This window comes from Lonchura striata, chromosome 17 (genome assembly GCF_050655825.1).
Source record: "Lonchura striata isolate lonStrDom1 chromosome 17, ASM5065582v1, whole genome shotgun sequence".
Lineage (NCBI taxonomy): Eukaryota > Metazoa > Chordata > Aves > Passeriformes > Estrildidae > Lonchura > Lonchura striata.
The window spans coordinates 2,595,443-2,612,418 of record NC_140719.1 but is presented as its reverse complement, the minus strand read 5'-3'; the positions used below and the strand labels follow the sequence as shown (position 1 = coordinate 2,612,418).

The 16,976-nt window shown below is 52.2% G+C and overlaps 1 protein-coding gene across 5 annotated transcripts in view; it reads right to left on the bottom strand.

Moving 5' to 3' along the window:
* Positions 1-9,689: 9,689 nt before the first annotated feature.
* Positions 9,690-16,976, bottom strand: part of LOC110482829 (discoidin domain-containing receptor 2) — a 59,747-nt gene continuing 52,460 nt past the window's right edge. For 4 of the 5 annotated variants that reach the window (XM_077787835.2, XM_077787836.2, XM_085593790.1 and 1 more), the window contains 3 exons: positions 15,156-15,390; positions 12,978-13,127; positions 9,690-11,931 (listed from right to left, as the gene is read on the bottom strand). In XM_077787835.2, coding sequence (XP_077643961.1) covers positions 11,791-11,931; positions 12,978-13,127; positions 15,156-15,390 — 526 coding nt within the window. In that variant the 3' untranslated portion in view covers positions 9,690-11,790. Of the gene's footprint in view, positions 11,932-12,263; positions 12,302-12,977; positions 13,128-15,155; positions 15,391-16,976 lie in introns of all 5 variants that reach the window. The other variant, XM_085593791.1, reaches the window with a different exon arrangement.

Here is a 16,976-nt window from a genome sequence, read left to right as displayed (position 1 = left end):
CTGTGAACGAGGGACAGAGCCCCGTGATTTGAGATGCTGCAGGGACAGCTGAGTTTGGCAACTTTTCTCTGATTTCCCCTTAAAAATCCCCCCTGACGTGGCTCCCCAGCCCCGTGTGACCCCTGGCTCAGGCACTTTCTCTTCCTCTGTGCCAGCAGTGAAGCCCATTTTTCCCCTCCTGTGTAGTTCCAGAGGAGAATCCCCCCTCCACCCCACAGCCACCTTTTCCTCCTTGGAAAACTGTTACTGTGTCAGCCTTGTCTTTTTAAAACAAACCAAATTCCTTCCATTTTTGTGCTCACAGGTCATTTTTTCCCAGGTCATTACAGCCTTCCTCTGAGCTCCCCTTGGGAGCACATCTGCATCCCAGGGCTGAGCCCAGGGAATGAGGAACTGTCTTCCAGCAGAGGCTCCATCTGCAGACAGTCTGCTCATCTGCAGTGCTGGAGTAGTGTTGGAATCAATCTTAGAGGTTTTTCCAAGCTGAATGATTCCACGATTTCTGCAAATCTGCAGAAATCAGCAAAATCTGCCCTTTTCTGCATGAGCATAAATTTCTGGTGGGCATTTAGGTGTGCAATCTGCCCATAATTACATAATAATGTGTATATATTCTGTATACAACTTTGTGAAATATATAGAATATGCTCTATGCAACTGAATTATCAAGTGTCCAGGCTGGCACCAAAATAAAGAAAAATCCTTGATTAAAGTTATTTTTCAATCCAATGTGCAAATTTTAAAGCGGGTTTATTTTTTACTTCATTATTAATAAGAATGTTGAATCTACTCTCTTTCTCCCACAAATCAAAGGAAAAGGAAACGTAGGTTGTTCTGTACTTGAGAAATCCACGTGAGCTCCTTTTAATGACCCTGGAGTTTGCAAACTGATTGATCCTGAAAGACTGCACAGCGAAGCACAAAGTGAAAAGCCAGGAGGGCACCATGCTTCTGATTTGAGGAAATGTCCACATTTTCAGGTCAGGCTCCTGAGGAGCTGCTGCCTGTACAATTGGCCGGTGCCACAACCAGCTGCAGCAGGGATGATGGATAATTCAGCACATCCCTGGCTGATCTCATGGAATCACAGAATTCCTGAGCTGGAGGGACCCACCAGGATCATCCAGCCCAGCTCCTGTCCCTGCCCAGACCCCCCAAAATCCCACCCTGGGCATCCCTGGCAGCGCTGGCCAAAGGCTCCTGGAGCTCTGGCAGCCTCGGGGCCGTGCCCATTCCCTGGGCAGCCTGGGCAGTGCCAGCACCTCTGGGGGAAGAACCTTTCCTGCTCTCCAGCCTGAGCTGCCCTGGCCCAGCTCCGGCCGTGCCCTGGTCACCAGAAGGAAGAGATCCTCAACAGCAGAGCCTGATTGCACTTCCAGCAAGAAAACCAATGGGATTCAACTGATAGAAACAATCAAAGTACTTGGTGCCCATCAATGAGACTTTATCAAAGCCACACCTTGAGAAAAAATCTTGGGACTGAGTTTGCTGAAGGCAGCCACAGGCCCAGCACTGCCCTGAGCTCTTTGATCACCATCACATGAAACACCCAGGAGGACACCAGGCAGCACCTGGGCAAGGTTTAAGGGATGGCACAGGACCTGCTGGGCAGCAGGAGCTGTTGGTGACCTGATCAGCACAGCCAGGGCTGGTTCTTCAGGACCTCACTAAGGAGCAGCAGACATGAGCACCAGCATCGGTAACGAGGAGAGAACCAAAATAATGAGAGAGCAACTCGGTCAACTGGTTCGTTGGGTCTGTCTAAGCAGTATTTTAGACCAAGCAAATGCAAATTCAAATCTCCAGGAATGCAGCCTGTAAACACTGTGTGTGTAGTGGAGGCCTGGCTCATGGAAAACAGGGCCAGGAGGAGCAGAGAGGCCACAAAGTTTGCAAGAAGCTGCACGGCACAAATTGCCAGTGAGAAATGAGAAAGCAACACTTTGGTGTGGCCATCCCCAGGGAAATAAAGACCCAGATCTCACATGGGCACGTTATCCCTGTGTTCAGCCTGGAGGAAAGTCACTCCACTCTCCAGGGCATCCACGACAGCCACAGGATGGGACACGGCAAATGTCCCCAGAGGATGGCACATCCCCAGGGCCAGACCAGGGCAGCTCTGCTGTGCCTGCTCTGGCTGCTCTGCAGGGACCAGGCACTCTGCACAAAGGGCTGGGACTTGGTAGGAGATTCCTGCAAATTCCCAGGGCTGGGAATCCACATGAGCCTGTGCTTTATGGAGATGTTAGCAAAGTGGAAAGGGAAAAGAGGGAAAGGAGGGAAAGGGAAAGCACAGGAGCCTTTCTGCTGAGCTGAGGAGGAGCAGCAAGAAGAAGAATCAAGGCCAAGCTGTCAGAGCTCAGAGCAGAGGGAGCTGTGCACCAGGCAGGTGAGCCAGAACAGAGTCAGAGGTAGGAGACCAGACCTTCCACAGAAAGATGGATTTTAGTCTGTGGAATTGTGCTGGGTTTGACTGGGGTAGAGGTAATTCTCTTTACAGAGTAGTTTGGATTTGTGAGCAGGCAGCTGTACGGGGTTGCCAGCCAGGGTTAAACCCCAACAGGAATTCTGGAAGCTTTGGGGAGTGAGTTAATGATATGCCATAAAGTCACTTATCTTCATCTGACTGAAGATAACCTGGGAGCTGAAACTCTCCTGTCCACAACACCAGAATCCCCATCCTCGTGAGCTGAGGCCACGAGCTGCAGCACCTCACTCTGCTGCTCTCCAGGTGTCAGAGCTCCTACACCAGGGCTGTGATTGCTCCAAGGAAAAGATCCCATTTCACCCAGCAGCCTACCAAGGACCCGTGGGCACAGACCCCACTACTGGTAATTAACACTGCTCGTTAGCAGGGTCTGTTTGCTCACCTGGGTGCTCAATGTGGTAATGGAACTCAAGGAGGTTTTCCTTGTTGTCCAGTGGTGCCAGCAGGGAGCGAGGGCTCTTCCTGATGTTGGGATCTGTCAGCAGATCGTGGGTGGTTCTGCCATAGGTGTCCCCAAACTTGAAGGTGAACTGAGGAACGTAGCCCCCGTAGCTGAGGAGGAAACCAAAGAGGAGCCACCAGTGAGATGGCACTAGGAGATGTCCACTGGTGGGGTAATCATGGAACCCCAGCCTGGTTTGGGCTGGAAAGGACCTCAAAGCCCACCCAGTGTCACCCCTGCCATGGCAGGGACACCTCCCACTGTCCCAGGCTGCTCCAGCCCTGTCCAGCCTGGCCTTGGGCACTGCCAGGGATCCAGGGGCAGCCACAGCTGCTCTGGGCACCTGTGCCAGGGCCTGCCCACCCTCCCAGGGAACAATTCCCAATTCCCAATATCCCATCTGGCAGTGCAGATGTGCTGTAGTGTTTGTGTCCTGTGCAGGAGCCCAGGGATGGGTGGGATGTGCCCGGGTGGAGCAGCAGCGCCCGGGGAGAACCGGGGCCACACGTGTGGTCACACAGGAGCCAGGAGGGAGTGTCTGTGTTCCACATGCCTGCCCTCCTCTGGCACCATGGCAACTGCCTCATCAATGCACAGGCATGTAGAGGCACAGGCCTTTGCAGAAACACGGGATGAGGCCAGGGAGCAGCACCTGTGGGTGGGAGAACTCCCAGCACAGCCTGGGCTGCAGTGGCTTTGGCAGCACCCACAATCCCCCAGTTAAAATATCATTTCCAGTTCAGCGTGCCCCAGTTTAAACTTTGCAGTGCCTCTCTGCTCTGACACACCATAACTGAGAAAATCCCAGTGCCTCGTTCTGTATTAAAACTCAAAAATCAGAATAATTCCTCTCACAGCGAGGAGTGGGCCCAGGCTGATGAGCCCACCCAAGCACTGCCTGGCACAGGGAGGGCACAGGGAAGGTGGGCAGCACTAGGAATAAACACTGCTCTGGTTTTTTGGGATCTCTCCACTGCCCAGTTCCTGGGATGGGCAGTCACAGCTCCTGTGACTTGTTGGTGGCCAAGGGCAGGGCAGGTGCTGGAGCTCTGGCTCTGCTCCGAGTCACCATCAGAAACTCGAGCTGTTCCAGTCTCAGATTTCCTAATGGTGATGTTATTCCAGCACTGAGGAAAGGTAGAGCAGCCAGTTGCAATGGACAGACAGAAACATTCCATCAATGAGCCCAGCGTGGATCCAGGGATAAAGCCAGATGATGCATGAGGATCATAAGATGATGAGTAAGTCCTTTCCCTTCCAAATAGTTTGAGCAGCAGCGAGCAGAGCTGTGCATTTACTCTTGGCAGGTTTCCCCACTCTGCATGCAGGATTCCTCCTGGAGCAGCTCTCTGCCTCATCCCCAGGGGTTCTCAATCAGTCTTGCAACATGGATAATAAAACTGAGCAAGGGCACGAATGACACAGCCCCAGTAATTACAGGATGGCTGGAGGGATTCTGATCATGGACAAAATAATGGCTGGGCTGAGAAAGGGCTCTGCTCCCCTGCAGTTAACCACGAGGTCACCTGAGAGAGTCTGTCTGGGTGCTCAAGAAGGGATCTGCCACAGAGGGACTCACAAGTGCTGCTGGAAACACCTGGGGAAGGGATGAGCCTCAGCAGGGCTGTCTGTGCCCCTGTGCTGGGGTGCTGAGGAAGGAACCCTTTGGGGAGCCCTGTTTGGGGGCTCAGGCTTTGAGCAGGGCTGGCCCGAGGCTGAGCCCCTCTCAGCCCCATCTCCTCCATCAGCACTGCCAGGCTGCCACCCAAACCTGCTCTGCCTCACCAGCAAACCCTGGCCCTGCGCCCATCCTCACTTGTCTCCAAACCCTTCCCAGCTCTGCAGAGCCAGGCTGTGCCCAGGATTCATGGACTGACCCCTTCTCTGCCCACCCAGACCTTCCCAAGCCATCCCACTCGCTGGGTTTAGGCTTCCCAGTGCCCTGGAGCACTCTGGTGGCTTTTCAAGCTCCTGCTGTGGCCATTGCCTGGCCTGAGTGACACGGACGTGTTTGGTGCTCTCGTGGTGCTTGGAGGTTCACAGGCACAGGTGGACACCTGGGGACATCCTGGACACAATCCCTCCTCCTGACACCCCAGTGCAGGGCTCTGCTGCTCTTCAGGCAGCTCCTCCTCACCCCCAGCACCCATGGGGGCTCAGGGGTGCCCTGAGCCTGCACAGCACCAACAGAAGCAGCAGCAGGGTTTGCCTCCTCCTCCTCCTGCCTCCAGAGGTCACAGCAGCTCTGGAGAGGAGCAGCCCCAGCTGCTGTGTCCATCCTGGAGCTGCTCCTGAGGGAGCTGCAGGCAGGCAGGGCTGAGCAAGGGAAGGTGTTGAGGCTTTTGGGGCTGCAGTTCCAGCCCCAGCTCCCTCCCTGCTGTCCCTCGTCTTTCCCAAGCTGCTGCCAGCACAGCTTTGATGGCACACAGGGAATGTCACATCCGATAGCCTCAGCAGTGCAAAAATGAGTAAAAACACCCAGGCTCAGAGCTTATGTAAGTGGGAAGGGAGAGATCAGTAATGGAAAATCTTGCCTGTCACTCTAAGGGGAAGGGCTGATTTGGTCATCACCACAGGAGCAGCTTTAAGGAAATGCTCCAGCCTGTCCCTGTGCCTGAAATCTGCCTCCCCACGGGGATCTGCCTCCCCAGCCCTGCCCTGCACACGGGACCTGGCTGGCACTCCCTGTGCCAGGAGCCTGGCTGGCACTCCCTGTGCCAGGAGCCTGGCTGGCATTCCCTGAGCCTGGCTCACCTCAGCCTGGGCTAATCCCAGGGATTTGACACCCACAGCAGCTGCTTTTCTCCAGGGGGCCACCCAGCCCTTCCCAGCCCCTTCCCACATCCCAGACCAGCTCTCACCACAGGACCCTGTCACAGTGAGCTCATGGACACTCTGTGCCCCCTTCTCCATTCCCTGTGATTCTGATCAGATCACCCTGGACCCTCCTTCCTGCCCCAACGGGGTTGGTGGAGAGCCAGAGAAGCCCACCCTGTCCAAAGTCTGTACAGACCCCTGACATTTCCTGTTTGTGCTCTTTTGCCCTGCTCTCCACATGGACACCACAGAATAAAGAGAGCTGAACCAACATACATTGGGGTAAGAGGCTCTTTTGGAAATCTTTGCCATCTCCTGATATTCCTCCCCTCACAGCCTGCTTACCTCTGAGCTAGCCTAGGATATTTTGAGGGGCTGTGCACAGGGGGGAGCATCAGGACCCCCCACACAAAATCTTAATGCACAGCAAATCCCAATTCCTCCCGTTCATCTCTTACCTTCTCCCCTGTAACTCACTGCCTCATATCCAGGGTTTCTTCCTTCCAAGCCTTTAGAGGAGAGCGTCACAAAGAGTTTTGGGAAGAAATCCAACTACTTATGGAGCAGATCACAAGACTTCCCAGTCTCTGACCCAGCAGCAGGACAGGGCTCCAGCCCAGTGACCAGAGGGTGTCACATCTGCACAACCCTTCAGTCAAAGGAGACTTCCAAAAATCCTTGCTGCAAATATTAAGACAGTTTGGAAGCCAAACCCTGCACAGTAGCTATGCTAACATTTGGCGGCTTAAAAGAAATGGAGAAAAAGGGGGGGAAAAAACCATTTTGGCTTTGCTCTCCATGTGCCAGGGCATGGTCTGTAGCTCTACCTTGGAGCTCTACCCTGTGCTGTTTCCCCCGGAGTTGTCTCCTTCAGAGCAAGGTTACATGAAATATTGAATATTGTCTTAAAAAAAACCCCAAAATATCCCGAGTCATAAATAGTCCCTGACCCCAACCAGAGCCATGTGCATTGGAAATGGATGTTTTGGATGAACTCACCCAGGGATGTAGTAGGGGTTTTGAGGGAAGATGTTGTTTCCCTTGGAGACTTCCATGCTGGTGTTACAGCTCATGGTGGGGAGGGGGAGAGGAGACACAGCTCAGTGCCATCTCCAGGGGAGCCTCTGTGATGTCAGCCCCCAGCAGGTTCCACCTGCAGCACAAACCCCCCCAGCTTCTTCTGGGCACAGCCCTTTCCTTCCCCACCTGGAAGTTTTGGAGGAGCACAGGAATTTTACAGCGTGTGTCAGAGTTCCTGAGGGCTCCCAGCCCTGGTGCTCCCTGTGAGTGGTGCAGGCACAAATCCCAGCAGAGCCTGCCTGCCCAAGCCCCCCAGGCCATCAGGGACATCGAGGCACGGGCCCAGGGCTCCCCGGGAGCTCGACCACCCCTCCTCTGCCTGCTCCCTGCTGCCCTGGCTGTTTGAGGACTCAGATCCTTCACTGCTGATCCCTGCAGGATAAAGGTTGTTCCCATTCCCAACATCTCATGGCCACGGTGCCTTTGCTGGGTTTCTCCCTGCCCAGCCCAGGGGCTCCTGTTTGCTGAACAGCCCAGGTTGGTTTGGGCTGGAAGGGACCATAAAAATCACCCAGTGCCACCCCTGCCATGGCAGGGACATCTCCCACTGTCCCAGGCTGCTCCAGCCCTGTCCAGCCTGGCCTTGGGCACTGCCAGGGATCCAGGGGCAGCCACAGCTGCTCTGGGCACCCTGTGCCAGGGCCTGCCCACCCTGCCAGGGAAGGATTTCCCAATATCCCATCAACCCTCCTTCATCTTGAGGCCATTCCCCCTTGTCCTGTCCCTCCATGTGCTCATACACCTCCTGTACATTGAGTTGGTCAGCTCCCGGATCTTTGGAAAGAAAAATATGGAATATTTTCTATGTGATCTTAGGACTGGTCGCTGGTGCAGTTTAAACTTCTTGCATATGAGATGTTTGAATTTATAAATTAAGTATTTATGAACATGCTTGGCTTTTAGACATCTCACTGAGCTGAGTGTTCTTCAACCCTTCAAAAAATATATAGCAACTTCTGAAGTTGAAAATTATTAAATTTCCTCCCTAAATTCCCCTCCCAGCTGACTGGAATTGCAATTGGAGCTGCAGCCATGCTACTGCTTGAAGTAGTTGCTCTTTTTGTTGTGTATGGGATAAGCCTATCTAATTATCAAGTACTTACCATGCAAGTTTTCAAACCAATTTTTCCATCGATCCCGAGTCTTTCTGTAGTTTTCTCGGGTAGTTGTTGCTGTAGAGGTGTGCTTCTTGCAGGACAGCAGCTTTGAAGGATGGAGACCTCGTGGTGGCTCCCTTCCCCAGGTGTGAGCCCAGAGCTGCCCCATGCAGGACCTGGAGCTTTTATTTCCTTGGCTGTGAGCAGTGTCAGCCTCAGATCAGTGGTGAATTATGCAGAGGAGTTCAACCCTACTGTGATTTCACTGTCACAGGAAGGAGAAATGATTGAATTAGAGGTTTCCTTCAGGAGATTAAAGCTGCCCAACCCTCCTGTCTGTTTAGAGCCCTTGATCTCCTCTGGGCTGAGGTGGAGCCTCAAGGCAGCCCTGCCTGGGTCTGGCTTGGCCAGAGCTGGGGAATGAGGGGTCCCAGGGTGGCTCAGATCCCAAACGCTGCCCAGGAGCTGCTCTGGAGGCAGCAAAGCCCCCAAGCTGTGCTCAGGTGCTCTCCCAGCTGCTGAAGGTGGTTTCTGATGTGGTGCTTCTGTTCCAGAACAACTCCAGCCACACGTGCCTCAGTACAGGTTTCGCAAGAGGGACAAAGTGATGTTCTACGGGAGGAAGATCATGAGGAAGGTGAGGGCACCTGGAAAGGGGGAGGGAAGATGAAAATCCAGCTTGGGAGGTGTAAAGTTTGCTGTAGTTCACTGGCTGAGCCTGGCCCAGGGCCTGTAAATCTCACTGGGATGTTGTGGATGTTTCACAACTCCTGCAACACTGGCTGGATTGCTGAGGGAGCAGCAGCAGCTTCTCTTTCTGGCCAGACCTTTCCTTTTTCAAGAATATTTGCAGTCACTTAAGGCAGTAATAAATCAATGAATATCTAACTCCTGTATGGAATTGAATAAATATCCCAGAATTCCAGATTGGTTTGGGTTGGAAGGGACCTTAAAGATCATCTTGTTCCATTATCCCAGGCTGCTCCAAGCCCCATCCAACGTGGCCTTGGGGACACTTCCAGAGGTGAGGCATCCACAGATTCTCTGGGCCACCTGTTGAATATTTGAGGGTTGTTCTTACCCTGTTAGGGTGCCTGATTTCCCTCAAACTTATGTCTGAGAAGATCAAAATGCTGCTTTGACTCCTGCTCTTGCTGCCTAAACTGAGAAATCTGGTATTTTCAGCCTAAAATGTATTTGAGTTTGTCCAAATACCCGAGCTGTGACCAGGGGCAGCCCTGCAGGGTGGGTGGCTCTGCCAGGGGCACGATGGCTCAGCTCAGAGGGGCACAGGGAAAGACCAAGAGGCAACAGGCACAGGATGTAAGGGAAAGGCACAAGCAAAAGGTTCAGCCCTGGGACTGGGTCAGGGATGGCATTTCCAGCCCTGGAAATTTTCAAAGCCCAGAGCAACCCAAGGAACTTTGAAATCAGCTCAGCTTTACGTGGGCAGGTTGATAAGCCTGTAAAGGCTCCTCCCAGTCTAAAGCATCTGATTTTAACACTGAGATGAAGAAGCTGCTTATTGAAATGCAGCATCAACCAACAGCCCCAGGCCCATCAAGGACCAGCACAAGGGGATTTGGGCCAGCACCTTTCCAGCATTTCCACAAACTCCCTTCAAAACTCTTCATTTAATGGTCTGTGGCTGCTCCCTCCAAACCCAGGGGTCACACACTCCCCCAGAGAGCTGCTGAATATCCACACCAAAGTGTCAGTTCTCAGGGGCACACACCTGGGTACATAAAAAGAAGTAGAAATTCACTTTTGTCAAGGTTATCATTAGAATTTATTGATATGAGACAAACTTTGTATGTCACCATGTCAATGGAGGAACAGCATGTCCAGATGTCACAGAAGCACAGAGCCCATCCAGGGACTCTCCCTGCCCTGGGAGCTCCCAGCTCCAGAGCCCAGGAGACCACACACATGGCTGGGGGGCACTGGGGACATTTCCTGGGGCAGGAATCCCAGAAATTCCTTGTCTGAGTGGTTTGCCAGACAGCAGCACCCAGCAGGCTGCAGTAGGGATCTGCTGGCTCTGACTCCAGCAGGGAAGGGCAGCTCACCCCAACCCCTCCAGTCACAGGGGGAAAAAGAAAACCTTACAGGGGGTGAGATTCCAGGAATCCCTGCAGGGAGATGAGAGCACTTGGGCCCTCTGGCTCCTCAGCCCTAAAGGGGCTCAGAGGAGCAGCTGGAGTGGGGACACACCCCCAGCAGGACAGGCCAGGCACGGCTGGAGCCTTCCCAAGGAGCAGACACAGCCATGCCACACTCCAGCCTGGCATCTGCCCATTCAGAAGCTGGGTTTTTTCTTTTAGCACAATTATGCCTGTGTTGAAACCACTCAGACATTCCCCTCTCACAGCCAGCCTGCCTGTCATCTATGCTTGTGGCTAAGATGAAAATTATCTATAATCTTTACTGGAAATATATTTTATGCTGGATTCTACTTAAAAAAAAAAAATAAAACCCTCCAAGTGCTGAGCTTTCATCTTGTCCCAGCTTATGAAATATTTGGTTTGGTCCTAAGTATCTTGCTAAATGATTAGAGAGGGAATAGCAGAGTATTCCCCAGGCACCTGGTAAATCCACAACGGATTTATTGTAGAAACACACACTAAATTCTCCAACTGGCTCCAAATGGATTTCAGAGCCCTCTAGAACCCTCCAGAGAATGAGCTGTTTGTGACAGGACACACAAAAGGCAACCCCAAGTTCGATGAGTAACCAAGGTAAAGGACAGGCCACTGTGACAGGGCAGTGACACAGCCTGGCCCGAGCTGCCCCTGCCTGCCCATGGCCCCACCCTGCTGCACACCTGGAGAGGAACCTCTGCCCAGACACACACCTGTGACCTGTGTGCTCCTCCCGTCCCTCTCCTGGGGGCTGTGACAAGTGACAAAGAGGGTTCTGCTCTCAGCCATCCAGTTCCACCAAATCTAAGTTCCCTCTCACACGTAACAGCATTGATTTAGAGATCTCATATTGATGGGTAATTATACAGGATTAATTGCACATCAGTCCATTGTGGCTACAAGTTCATTAGGTTAATAGCTCTACATAGTGACAGTAGTACAGTATCAGCTACTTCTCAATACAAACTCCCTACCCTAACCTTAATTTGTAGGTCAGAGGAAGACCTTCTAACACAGTGACCTCCCAATAACCTTTAACATTCATTTTAAAATCATTTTTTTCTAGAAAACAAAACAACAAAAAAAATCCAGTGTGGGGAAAACGCACATATATAACCAAAGCAGTGCTTAACAACCACAGGAAAACAGAACATCATCTTGGACTCTTGTTTCAGCATCTTCTGTGGACCCTGGCAGTGTCACTCCCAACGGGTTCCTCAATGCTCCGTCAGTTCCCAAGTCCATTAAACCATTTCCCAGCTCCAGATGTTTCTGGCCTCTCACCATTGTCTGAAGCAAGAGCACACAGAAACACTTGCTCATGTGCACAAGACTTCCACCAGATTCCATGGAAGAGCTCTGGAAGGCTGCAGCCTTTCCTTCCAGAAACCTGCTCTCGAGTGGCAGCGCTCTCACCGACCGCGCCTTCTCTTCCAGCCAGGAGAGAGCTCCAAGTCCCTCCAAGTTCTACTCATTACATCTGCCCAAAGGTGTGTGGGTATCCAATAACACCCCTCTCACAGTATTCCCAGGAAATGATTCAGAAGAGGAGATGATTTTTCAACCAAATGAGATCCTCTGGTCCTGTGTGTCAGACCATGGCCAAGAGAATGAGCAGCTGCCATGGACGTCCCAACTGAAATGGGGAGGGGAGCCTGACTGTGAGGGACAGGCAAAGAGACCCCAAAGTCACTCTGTTCTCGACAGCTTGCCTCTTTCCTGGAGTCAAATGTTTGCTTCCATTTGTTCTAGCAGGAACTGGTGGATCATGTCAAAAGTGGGACGATCTTTGATATCCCTGCTCCAGCATTTCAGCATCAGGTCGAACACAGGGTTAGGACACAGAGGAGTCTGGGACAGATAGATCTGAAAGGAAGAGAGGCACAGTGTTTCAGTGGGCTTCTCGCTGAAGAACTGAACCTTTACTCAAGTAACACCAAAAGACAGTTTCATTCCAGGTTTACAAGACACAGCCACCATGCAGTGTTTGGAATCCCTCCAGCTCCAGTGGAGTCTGGACAGAGCCTCTCAAACAGCACCACGGACACTTTGCCAACTTGTCTGATGAGCTGGTCACAAAACAGGCCTTTGTCCCCCAGAAAACATGAATGCTTCTGAGGGATTTGTCCTCCGAGAGACAGCAAAACACAAACCAAAACCAAATTTACCACAATAAAATCCAAGTACTTTGAACTCACCGTAGACAGCCCATGAGGCTTTCTAAGCATCGTGACAGCTTGTTAGCAGAGACAGAAAAAACACCTTTTAGAGCTTATCTACAGCACAGCTTGGCAGAATTATTTTATTTCTCCTTCTCATTTTTTAGGCTCTTGGCTAATCATTAATATCTGGGAGATGGTGAGTAAACCCCATATCATTTTCTTTCCCTTAATTCTCTAGAGCTAAAGGTGAATTTTGGGGAGAACTGTTCTCCACAGCTTTGGGTACTGAGGAGATGGAGTGTCCTGCACATCACTGGTATCTACTGAGGGCAGCAGCAGTGGGGATAAAATGGCACAAAAGCCCTTCAGCAGCTGGAGATGGCTAAAGGCTTCTTGGCATGTGTGGAGATACTACAGGGAGAATGTAATCCCTGGGAGCTAACAACTGCTCCTTCCCACCACAAATCCCTCCTGCTTCCTCATCCTCCAGAGGCAATGCTGGTGAGAGGAGGGGAGAGGAGAGGGAGAGGGAAAGGGAGAGGGAGAGGGAGAGGGAGAGGGAGAGGGAGAGGGAGAGGGAGAGGGAGAGGAAGAGGGAGAGGGAGAGGGAGAGGGAGAGGGAGAGGGAGAGGGAGAGGGAGAGGGAGAGGGAGAGGGAGAGGGAGAGGGAGAGGGAGAGGGAGAGGGAGAGGAGATCCAGCAGGATGGGAGTGGCTGAGAGGACAAGGGAAGAGCCTGTCTGTGCCTCACCTGCCTGCCCTGGCTGCGGAAGAACTCGCCCGTGTTCTCGATGACCTGCTCGTCCGTGAGGAGGCTGTAGGGCTGCTCCTTGCACAGCACAAACATCTCCCACAGGGTCACCCCAAAGGCCCACACGTCGCTGGCTGTGGTGAACTTGCCCTGTGGACAGAGAGGATCTGCTCAGCCCAGCAAAACCCTTTCAGCCAAACCCTTTCATCAGTCTGCTCCCTCTGCAGCCCAGCACCAGGGAAATGCTCTGAACAGAGCCAGCACAGCAGGTGAGCTGTGCCCACAGGGATGACGGGGCTGTTTGTAGGGCAGCAGGGGCACGTGGGGGTCCCACAAGCCCTAAGAAGGTGCAGTTTTCACAGGGACAAAGCTTTGTAACAGGGTGCAGAGAAGGCCAGAGACTCCTGTCCCTCCTGAGAGTCTGTTTGCAGCAGGATAAAATGAACTGAGGGAGGGGGAATAGTCACTGCCTACCTCCACCCAAAACAGCAGAGCTCACAGAAAAGCCTTTGAAAGGGAAGCAAAGCCCTCAGGGTGAAAGCAGAACCAGGACAGACTCTAGACACTTAGAGAAAGGCCCAAGATAATTTCGATTTTTGCACATTTAAGAAGCCAATGACAAACTTCCTGCTGTCCCTGTTTTCTGTCTTCAAAAAGTGTGCCCAAACTGGCTGTGTTTGGAACAATGTGTTTCTGGAGAAGTAAAAAGCAGATTGCTCAGAAAATAACACAAAACACTTGAGGGGCTGGAGGGCCTGTTTGGGCAGAAAATATCCCAGCCCCACTTCACCCAGGCTTATCTGGCAACCCTTGCAGTCTGTTGAGGTTTGGAAGATGGGAGTGATTTATGGTTTAGATGCAGCCATAACCAGGAAAAGAGGGTGGATTTTGGAGAGCTTGGGCCTGGCAGCCTGTATAGCAGAGGTAATTACAAATTTTCTGGGTACTTGGAGAGCATGTTGTAAGAAAGTAACTCACCAACTACTACAAGAAAAAAAAAAGTTAAATATCCTCCAGACTGGATGTATTTGGGCTGTAGAACAATCTCCTGAGGGGAGACAGCAGGACCCTTAGAGGTGGAAAAACCCCAAAGCCTCAAACCAGGCACTTAAAACTCAGGAGTTTTGTCCCTTCCTCTTTCAACTTCCCAATAAAGGAAATTAGCAGAGAAAGGCAACTTCCTTAAAATTCCACCAGGAATGCCAGGCACTCATGCCTGGATGAGGCCTGAGGGCTGTGATGCCACCCAGAGAGACCTGGACAAGCTTGAGCAGTGGCCCACAGGAACCTCAGGAGGTTTCAGCAGTGCTGGAGCTGCCCCTGGGTCAGGAGAACCCCAGGACCAATCCAGGCTGGGAGGAGCAGCTGGAGCAGCCCTGGAGAGGGAGCTGGGGGTGCTGTGGGTGGGAGCTGGAGCTGCCCCAGCCCTGAGCCCCCTGCCCTGGGCTGAGCCCAGCGTGGGCAGCAGGGCAGGGGGATGCTGCCCCTGTGCCCTGTGCTCAGGTGAGACCCCACCTGCAGAGCTGCCCCAGCCCTGCCCAGCACAGGGAGGAGCTGGAGCTGCTGCAGAGACCCAGAGCAGGGCCAGGGGGAGCAGAGGGATGGAGCAGCTCTGCTGGGAGGGAAGACTGGCACAGCTGGGGTTGTTCACCTGGAGAGGAGATTTGGGGTGACCTCAGTGGCCTTGCAGAGACTGAAGGGGCTGACAGGAGAGATGGAGAGAGACTGTGCAAGGGCCTGGAGGGACAGGACACAGGGAATGGCTTCCCCCTGCTAGAGGGCAGGGATGGATGGGATACTGGAAGGAATTCTTCCCTGTGAAGGGTGCCCAGAGCAGCTGTGGCTGCCCCTGGATCCCTGGCAGTGCCCAAGGCCAGGCTGGACAGGGCTGGGAGCAGCCTGGGACAGTGGGAGGTGTCCCTGCCATGGCAGGGGGTGGCACTGGATGGGCTTTAAGGTCTTTCCAGCCCAAACCATTCCATGACATTCTGTATTTCCAAGGCCAGGCTCCTCTCCCAGGATCTGAGTTATGTCCAACACAACCCTGTGGATCTCTCAGCAGGGGCCATGTGCAGCACAGATACTGGTGGTGACTGCCTGGCACACAGCTGTGTCACTGCTTCAGGGGCACAGCGAAGATCAGAGCAAGAAGAAAAAGAAGCTTTGTGCAGTGCCTACCAGCAGGATGCTCTCCCAGGCCATCCAACGGATGGGCAGCACAGCTCTGCCCTGGATCCTGTAGTAATCCCCACTGTAAAGGTTCCTGCTCATGCCAAAGTCTGCAATCTTGATGGTGTAGTTGTTGCCCACCAGGCAGTTGCGAGTTGCCAGGTCCCTGTGCACGAAGTTCAGGGATGCCAAGTACTTCATCCCCGAGGCAATCTGGGTGGCCATGTACAGCAGGTTGGAGTGGCTGCAGCAAAGGAAAATGCAACAAAGAAAAATCACCGGAGCTCCCCCACACTCAAAACTTCATTGTATTTGATGTGTTAGTGACCTGTTGTTTTATTTTCTGCCATAACAGTGGAACTAAACTGTCTCATTCCAGGGCATGAACAGCCAAGATCCTGAGCTGACTAAGCAGGAACAGACAGGCTCTCCCTGAAATTCAGGCCTCACAACCTGACATACTTTAGTTTTATTTTTTTTTTTTCAGTATCAAACATTAATCTCGAGATTTTCAAAGAGTTTGTGCATCAAAGCACCACTTTTTTGCAGGGAGACATGAAAAATTAACCTCAGAATCTCATATCTTAAAAGCCACTTAGCCTGGTATTTCAAACAACACCACTATTGAATGCTTATATTAACATAAGTGTGTCACTTCACATTAAAGAGAGTTGACTTGGTTTTAAATATTCTAAACATTACTGAAAATAGAAACAGATGCATTTTCCATCTAATTTAATTTTAATTCCTCCATTAGCTAAATGAGGATAGGATTAATAAAGCTGCAGGATACACAGAGTTTGGACCATCAGACTCAGCATTCTTCCCACACTATTGCTCTGTGCTGCTCTGCCTGTTTCCCACTGCTGATGCTCAAATGCTTCACACAACCAAGTGCTCATCAGAACACATCTAATAAACTGCTCACAGTTTGTATTTTTTCAGTAAAGGTCAAAAAACAGGTATTTTCTATCAGAACATAAAGAAAAAGGAGACTATCACAGAATCATGGAATGGTTTGAGTTGGAAAGGACTTTAAAGATCACTTTGTTCCACCCCCTGCCATGGGCAGGAACACCTTCCACTATCCCAGGTTACTCCAAGACTCTTCCAACCTGGCTTTGGACACTTCTAGGGATGGGTCAGCCACAGCCTCTCTGGGCACCCTGTGCCAAGGCTTCACCATCCTCTGAGTAAAGACTTTCTTCCTAAAATCTAATCTAACCCTGTCCTCTGGCACTGTAAAACCATTCTCCCTATCCTCCCACTATCTGTCTGTATAAAAAGTCCTTCTTCCTACTTGTTATAGGTTCCAGAGCAGTAACTCTTCCACTCACCTGCACCCTGATAACCTGGCTGCTGGCCTGTGGCACAGGAATGGGCACAGCCTCCAAGACCTCAGCTTTTCCCTTCCCCTGCTCAGCTGTGGTTCCCATCCTTCCTGTCCCACCTCAACCCTGGCAGGGTCCCATCAGCAGCTTCCTCTTGGCTCCTGCCTCCCTGCTCAGGTGGTTCCCAAGGCTCCACACGAGCAGCTCCATGAGCAGAGGGCCAGGAGGGGATGGGACTGGATGGGACAGACTGACAGACTCCTCAGCAGAGTCACTGTGGTGCCTCAGGGCAGCACCCCAAAGGCAGAGGAGCAGAGCTGACTCTGGAAGAGCAGCAAAGTTGGTGGAGAAGAAGCTGGGGGGGCTCAGCCTGGAGAAAAGGAGGTTCAGGGGGGCCCTTGTGGCTCTGCACAACTCCTGCCAGGAGGGGACAGCCGGGGGATCGGGCTCTGCTCCAGGAACAGGGACAGGAGGAGAGGGAACAGCTCAGGCTGGGCCA